The 8,737-nt window shown below is 32.6% G+C and overlaps 2 protein-coding genes across 2 annotated transcripts; both read left to right on the top strand.

Annotated features, from left to right (window-relative positions):
- Positions 1 to 1,267: 1,267 nt before the first annotated feature.
- LOTGIDRAFT_119365 (hypothetical protein) lies at positions 1,268 to 5,693 on the top strand (the record flags this gene model as incomplete). Its single annotated transcript, XM_009057766.1, has 4 exons — positions 1,268 to 1,394; positions 1,748 to 1,810; positions 4,543 to 4,590; positions 5,482 to 5,693. Coding segments are annotated over 4 exons (450 nt in total), but the record flags the coding sequence as incomplete, so codon positions are not given.
- A 2,158-nt stretch (positions 5,694 to 7,851) lies between these two features.
- On the top strand, positions 7,852 to 8,313 carry LOTGIDRAFT_73862 (hypothetical protein; the record flags this gene model as incomplete). Its single annotated transcript, XM_009057656.1, has 1 exon — positions 7,852 to 8,313. A coding segment is annotated over one exon (462 nt), but the record flags the coding sequence as incomplete, so codon positions are not given.
- Positions 8,314 to 8,737: the final 424 nt, after the last annotated feature.

Here is an 8,737-nt window from a genome sequence, read left to right as displayed (position 1 = left end):
ACTATTAGAACAACAGATTACACAGTTAAATGTTATGGTGAATATGATGAAAGATGAGGTGAGAATGATTTTATTATTATCCATCTTAGTCATTGAGCTAATTCAAATATAAGTTAATCAGTTCTAGTAATTTTGAATCTCTGTCAGTCAGCTGCTATGATTATTGAGCATGAACATTTGGTTAGGGTATTCTTGATCATTAATCTGCAGTAGCTGTTATTCTCAATCTGTCCAAAGTAGTTCTAAATCTCAATTACCGGTAGTCGGTTGCAGTTGTTCTAAATCTCAATCATCAGCGACAGTTATTCTGTGTTTCAAGTCATTAAGATATCTGTGGCAAATTCTGGTTCTCAACATGACAGCTACAGTAGTATTGGATTTCAATAACGCAGCTAAATTAATTTTAAATCTCAATCAACTGGTTCCAGTTACCAGTATCATAGATCTCAATCAATCACTTTCGATAATTTTGGATCAGTCAAATGAAGTAATTCAGTATCTCAGTAATTGAGCTGATTATAGATCTTGATAAGTTAGCTACAGTGCTTTGGACTCCATCACTTCCTTCCACAATTTCATTATAATCATTCATTTCTATTTAATTATTATAGAATAAGAGATTAAGCAATCGAATCTCAGTATTAGAAACTTGTGAATGTCGGCCATCTTGTACCCATAATGGAAGTGTTGTACCAGAGGGTGGTGTTTGGTCTCCTGATTTATGTATCTTTTGTCAATGTTTGGTAAGTGTGGCTGTTTTGCCATTTCTTTTTAACAAATGATTTTTACTACATTTTGTGCAAAGGATTGTATGTACATTAAAAATGATGAAGAGTAGACTGCTGATTATGGTTTGAAAGTGTTTATAGCATTTCAATATTTTCCCCAAATAATGATTTGAAATTGCTCTCGTTCCATTATAGGGTGGAAGACCTTCTTGCTCCAGAAGAATAGATATTCCAAGTTGTGCCAGTAAGTTACAGATCAATATCATATCTTTAAGGCCTGATCAGCCATACATTGAACATAGACTTTGATGCTTCAAGTGTTGTTGGTAATTGGTATTGAGATCTATTTGCTAGTTAGACAAAAAGGACCATTAAATTGTCCTATTGTTGACCATATTCTATCACCAGCAATTATTAAATGATATCTTTCAGCACCATGTTTGACCAATCCATGTTCTAATAATGGAGAATGTATTGATGTTAATATATCTGGTGAAGAAGGCAGTGATTTTACCTGTCAATGTCAATCACCCTATGATGGGAGTAATTGTCAGAATCGACAGAACCCTTGTGCCTTGCCTCCTGATAGTGGTACCTGTGATGAATTAGTACCTCGATATTATTATGATAAACATAATCAACATTGTTTACCATTTAATTTTACAGGTAGATCTTTTATTCATTATTAACATGTATTTGCATGGAATTATATACATGAGATAATGTGAACATGCTGGACTGGAGTTCTCATCTTTTGTGGAAATTGGAACACGTAATCTTTTCTTAATCATCTCATAAAATCAACTTATGAAATGTCTAAAAATACATACTCAGATGTGATGTAGAATATTTAATGTTTGAATTGTTAACGAAGAATAAGGAATTCCTTTCCATTTATTAATGTAGATTAGCTATTTGAGCATTGAGCATACCCCCTTAACAATGAATAGATGGGACAGTGATTTACTTTATCAAATTAGTTTTCATGTTCCTTATTTTACTTATGATATATCCTCTAGGTTGTGGTGGAAATGCTAACAATTTTAGATCAGAAGAAGAATGTCATGGTATTACTATGAAAGGTGCCTGCTGTTATAGAACGTATTCTATTATAGTACCAGATATATTACAAGACTTACAAACTGTCCAAACATTCTGTCAGGTAGTATAATTTCCTTTCATTTTGTAGCCAAAAGTAACAAGAATATGCAATAAAATGTCAGAAATTGAAATGGTGTTTACCTATTTTTAAATGCATGTTACCTCCAATCTGTGAAAGACAATGCAAATTATTTTCATATAATGATACTATAATTATACTTCTATCAAAAAAAGCCTGATCACGTTCTGTAAGTTACCAGAGTTATTGTGATTGTAATATTTTAGTCTATGGACCTACTATCTTGTCAAAGATTACATCGTCAGAATACGGATAATGAAGTAGAATCAGAAGTAATAAGTTTTGTACCTGGTATGACCTGTGAAGAGGCTGGATGTTTGAAAGATAAAGGATGTTTAGATACAATGAATGCTGGAGATGATTTAAGATTGGGATGTCAATCTTGTACATGTTTAAACACTGGAGCAGTTACTTGTAGGTTAGTCACGCATGTTCCAAGATTCATACAACTACGTTGATCCATTGATTTTACAGTTGATCATGAACTTTCTAATTCTAGAGTTCTAACCTCACAATTTGAATACATGTATGTGATTTCACGTGTCAGTAATTAAGAAGAATTTCAAAATTAGATCAAAATAAGTCGAAACAAGCTTGTGCATTCCCAAAAATTACATTAAGATCAAATTTATTGGAAAATTTGTTCAAATATGATTTGATATTGTAGATGTGAGAGGATGACAGTAAGAAAAGAAATGAGAGATATGAGTAGGGAAGAATTTGCAAGATTTCAGAATGCAGTTTTACAGTTGAAGAATTTTGGTGATATAAGTATTTGGGATGATTTCCGTGACTTATACATGAAACACAGCATGCATTCTAATGGTGGACAGTTTTATTTACCTTGGAATCGCTTGTTTCTAAGACGCATGGAACAGAGATTACAAGAAATAGATTGTGATGTTGTACTACCATATATAGATTTCTCTACGGATGTTGGTGCTTTTAGTCAAGCTATGGTCTGGCAGACGGATTATTTTGGTGGTAATGGAGAACAGAATGGTTGTGTAATAGATCATCCTTTTGGTGGACCTACTCCCTGGAAGCCCTGTATTATGAGAAATTTTAATACCAGTGTTAAATTACCTTCAGCTATAGAACTGGCATTAGCTCTAGCTTCAGATGATTACAGTGAAATGAGTTTATGTCTCGAGACATATGCTGCCTATATTCATAACTATGTAGGTGGTGACATGGCAACCACATCTGCTCCTTATGATCCAGTATTTTATTCCATTCATGCTTACATTGACATGTTATATTGGACCTGGCAACAACGTCAAGATAATAAGTTTAAATTTCCTGCTGTATTTGGAAGTATTCCATTAATACCATTCAATGTTTTACCGTCTGAAGTATTGGATTCTGATGCACTATGTGTCACTTATACACCACCATCTAAAGGTCATATCTGTAATGAAACTGTGAGCAGACCAACTGAAAGACCAGGAGTACAGCGTGGTGATCAGAGTCCTGAAGTTATAGATAATCAGAATAGATTAAATCAGTTTGGTTATGATGTAACTGATATTGATATTCAGAGGTTTAATAGATATGGATTTAAACAAGATGGTATGTAGAATTTTTCAAAGCTTTATTGTTTCTTTAGTTTGGCCTTTTTTCCCTTAGATTTGAAAATAAGAGATTGTAACAAATTTGAAATGCTATTTTGAGTAGGGAATTTTTCAACATAAAGTTTTATCAATCAAATTTCGTATAGAATATTGATGTTAAGTGGTGTTTTCTTTAATTATCTTATTATATTGTATTAACTTTTCCTGTTTTTATATAATGTGGTAAAATTTTAGGTTATAATATTGATGGTTATGATATAGAAGGTTATGATAGGTTAGGTTATAATAGATATGGTAGAGATAGAGAAGGTTATGATATTTATGGTTTTGATATTAATGGTAGAGATAGGAATGGTAATATTGATAACTCAGATAGATTTAGCCAAACTGGTTATGATTCTAATTGTTTAGATATACATGGTAAGTGAACATCATGTAGGCGCCAAAATCATATAGGTTTGATAACAGCATGGAAAATTCGCAAAAAGAAAATGTAATGTGATATAAACAATGATTTCTTGTGTTTATTTATGAATGGAATGGAGATTTCTTTTGTTATGGATCCTTCATAATGTGTATATATTGTTATTAATGTAGGTCTATCAGCTATAGGAACAGATCGTTATGGGTTTAATATACAAGGATATGACAGGGATGGTTGTAACTTCTTGTTTCATGGACCATTTAGTGTCATACACTCCTACCAGATAATGAAGGCATTAGGAAATCAAGGAAAGGGTTTTTTAATGAGTTTACATAGAACTTGTCCAGCATTAGATCCTGTACCAAATACTTGGTATCAACAATTCTGGACAGCTACCATTAAAGATGTTACTAGTAAGTCTCCATTTACTATTATTAGACGTGATTTCTATAACTTGCCCATGTTGCCATGTAATTTTATTTCAAGCTGAAAATAAAAGAATTTGAAATGAATTTGCGTGTCATTTTTAGACTAAAGACACAATCTCAATTCCATTATTATATATTGTAGATATGGTACCCACAAAAGTAAAGCCTCTGCAGACATTATCATCCAGTAAATTCTGTATTGAAACAGAGTCTATACTCTCACCATGTGCTTGTCAAGCTGATCCTAGTTCAAGCTGTGAAGTGAATCCTTGCCTAACAGATACTTGTTCTTCATATCCTGAAGCTGTTTGTCATTTTAGTTATTGTGGTGACTGTAAAGCAACTTGGTATTTTAGAGATATGGAGATAGATTGTAATTCAGTAAGAGGTAGGTAGGGTACCTCAGACAATCTGTATTTGCTTATGTTGGTATATGTACAATGTCTTGATGAAACATAAGTTGTTTGGGAGGTTATTTTATATATATTTTTATAGCATGTGTACAATCGAGAGAATCAACATGATTATTTGTCAGATTATTGTGAACATTGTGCTACAACATCATTATTATTGAATTAAAGTTCATTAAGTTGTATTTGATTTATTTTTCAGATTAATTTTTATCTTGTCACCATGGTTGTACCTGTATATGATCTCATCAGTATTGAACAATATGATTGGTTTATCTTTCAGATTATTGTGATCCTAATCCATGTGAACATGGTGGTACCTGTGTACCCTCTGTATGGTCTAAAGATCCATCTTTAGTGACATGTATCTGTCCACCAGGTTATGATGGTCATCTATGTCAATATCTGGCTGTTGATATCTGTAGCTTACCACTGGATACAGGTGAATAAAACTATTAAATTTATGACTGTTTTTAATTTCAGAGGACTTGTCATTAAAATCTTGATCTGGAACAGAGAGAAAATATAATATGTATTGCATGCTAACTATATACAGCAGACAGACTTAATGAGTGGTCTTTTCATGAGGTTTGGATTAAAAATGCAGCAGCTCTGTGGAAGTGCCATAGTCACTAGTCTCCAATTGAGCTTGTATAAAAGTCATATTTTCAAAATTTGTAAGAAATTAGGAGGGATTACAAACCATTTTTAATAGGGTCAATATGTTTCAATATTAGGTTCATGTAATAACAGAGAAACAAGATGGAGATATAATTATAAACAACAAACTTGTGAAGAATTTATCTATTCTGGTTGTCAAGGAAACTCAAATAATTTCCTATCAGTTGAAGCCTGTCAGAATAGATGTGTTATTGGTGCATGTTGTTATAGAGAACCTATGTTTAAAAAGAAAGTCATTGGTTACAGTTTACAAGGCTTTGATAAGTAAGTTGACATGTATTAATTTTTTAAAAGAAAATTACTTAAAGGGACTAATCAGTAATAGTGCTCACAGCTCGCCGTCAAAAATTGAACCTTCAAATTCATGTGTGTACAGAATTATCTGTGTTTGAATGTTAAAATGACGATTTGTCATTTTAAGCCACACTGTGATATGTAGAAAAGTACTTCTGAAGACTAATTACATATATTCAACACTAAAATCAAAATGCCGCATCTGTCCCTTCAATCATAATAAGGATGGATATAGACTTTTTCAGTTTGCTAATGTCATGTTAATTGAAATGAGGAAATATGGGTTCCAAGAAATAATGCACAATAAAATAACCATGAAGATATTAAACCATGAAATGTAGATGACAAACTAATAAAGAAGATATCCTAACAACAATAATTCAATGATATTTGTATGTTTGTAGGTATGGTTACAGTGTAACTGGTACTAACATTGCTGGTGATAGAGTCACTATTCAAACTGCTACTGAATTTGGTGAAGAGAGATTTGGACAGGGTGGTTTAGATTGGCAAGGTACATTATCTTTATTATAAACTTGTTATATACAAAAATAGAATTCTTATCATGTCTATCTGACATTGTTTGTCTAGCTTTAAATTCTGCAAGAATTAAACATCAAGAATGGTTTATTTAGTTTCAACAGACTGATAATTGATTTGTTTTCCATGATACCAATTGACCAATGATTTTGTTTTTTCAGGCTATGACAGAGAAGGTTATGATTTAGAAGGTTATAATAGGTTTGGTTATAACAGACAAGGTTTTAACCGAGAAGGTTTCAATGCTACAGGTTATAGTACTCTTGGAGAATTTGATGGTATTATAGACTATAATCAGATGGGATTTGATATGGATGGTTTTAACAGGTATTATAAAACACTTCTTCTGACCAAAGTTAGTTTTACATCCAACTATTCTGAAATTTCTAATCTGTAAGTGTATAAATGAATAAAGCAGAAAATGGGAATTTGTTTCATATTGATGTTTGGAAAGCATTTCTAGATATTATTTTTTTCATGAGAGGTAATGTTTTTCATCTTTTAGAGCTGGATTTTCCTGCCTTGGTATAAACAGATTAGGATTAAATGCTTACAAAGCAACAGCTGCTTATAAATATTCCTGTCAACCAATGACTATGGATAAATGTCAAAGTTTAGAAAGAGATGGGCAGACGGAGATAGTCAAATACAGTATAGGTCAATCATGTGACCAAACTAACTGTAGCAGTATGTGTGGTTGTACTTATGATGATAGATCATATAAAATAGGTGATCAGTTTAAAATCGGATGTCAGATGTGTCGATGTACTATCACTGGTACTGTGTCGTGTCAGTGTGAGATGCCGGTGTACAGAGTAGATGTAAGAGATATGTCAGATAATGAGTTAAAGATCTACCAGGAAGCTATTGAATCATTACAGCTCAACACTGAAAGCACTCTTGTGAATAAATGGTTTGAATTTGCATCGATGTATGCCAATCATAAACCACAAGCTGTTGGTACCAACTTATTTTTACCATGGAATCGATATTTTCTGCGTCTGGTTGAACGCCGTCTACAAGATAAAGATTGCAGTATCTCTATACCATATTATGATTGGACAGTAGATGTAGGAAATCCTAGTAAATCTATCATTTGGTCTGCCAATATGTTTGGTGGTAATGGAATGGGAACAACTGGCTGTGTAAGACATCATCCATTTAAACATTTTTATCCCCCATATTGGTCTCCATGTTTACGACGTCAGTTTAACACCAGTGTTCATTTACCTGATGCTGTTCATGTACAACTAGCCCTGAATGAACCTATATATGAACACTTTAGAATAAGAATGGAGATATTTGCTAAGTTATATCAAGGATTTGTTGGTGGTCATATGGCTAGTGACTATGCACCTTATGATCCTTTATATTTCTCCCTAATGGCCTATATTGATAAACTATGGAATGACTGGCAGTTGAAATATACAGATGGTTTATTACAGTACCCCAGACAGGCATTATTTATTCCTATGGTACCATTTAAATCAACACCTGATGAGGTTATGGAATCAAAATTACAAATGTGTGTAGAATATATTGATATTACTAAAGGAAGTCAATGTAATATTACTGAGATTCGACATTACGGGTATGATGAGAATGGTTTTGATAGGCATGGTTATGATAGTTCAGGGTATGATAAGGATGGTTATGATATGACAGGAATAAGTATAAATGGTCAGTTTGATACAAGAAATATCTATGATAATACAGGCTATAACAGACAAGGCTATGGTCGTGATGGATATGATAGTAGTGGATTTGATAGGGATGGTTTTTATGTGGATTCATACAATCTAGATGGATATAATTATCAAGGTTATGATAGATCTGGATTTGATAGATATGGATTTGATGAAGATGGATTATCTAGTACTGGATATTATCAAAATGGATCAACTAATATGAATATTGTCACTTCACATGTAGATGTGTATGACTCGTTTGGATTCAATAAATATGGTTACAATAAACAAGGTTTTGATCGTGATGGCTATGATGCGTATGGTTTTGATATTAATGGGTTAGATAAGATGAAATGTAATTATTATTATCTTGGACCAATGTATATGTTAGTTAAACAGTATGTAGAAGACAAGTTGAAGAATCTAGATGATGAAACTTTAATCAACACAAACAGACCATGTCCAACTGTATCAGAATTAGAAGAATGGCAATTGAACAGTAACTGGTTGAAACGCAATAATCAAAGAGCTATAATTGAAACAATAGATTTCACAAGAAATGGAGATCCTAATACACAAGATGATAAGGTGTGGTCACCAACACCCCCTGATGACAGGTAATATACTGTTTTTTGGTGTTTTATTTTGAGATATGCTTAATGAAAAAGTAAATTCAAATGGTATGTGTCTTAAGTATAATGTTTACTTGTTGCTCGTCTACAGTTTGATTCTAATTGAGATGGTGTACTTTTCTTTTTCTGTTTCGTGCAAAAGTTTATGACTGGGATAT

The sequence above is a fragment of the Lottia gigantea genome (assembly GCF_000327385.1).
Source record: "Lottia gigantea unplaced genomic scaffold LOTGIsca_31, whole genome shotgun sequence".
NCBI classification, from domain to species: domain Eukaryota; kingdom Metazoa; phylum Mollusca; class Gastropoda; family Lottiidae; genus Lottia; species Lottia gigantea.
The sequence above is the reverse complement of the archived record's forward strand: the minus strand, read 5'-3'. Positions and strand labels throughout refer to the sequence as shown.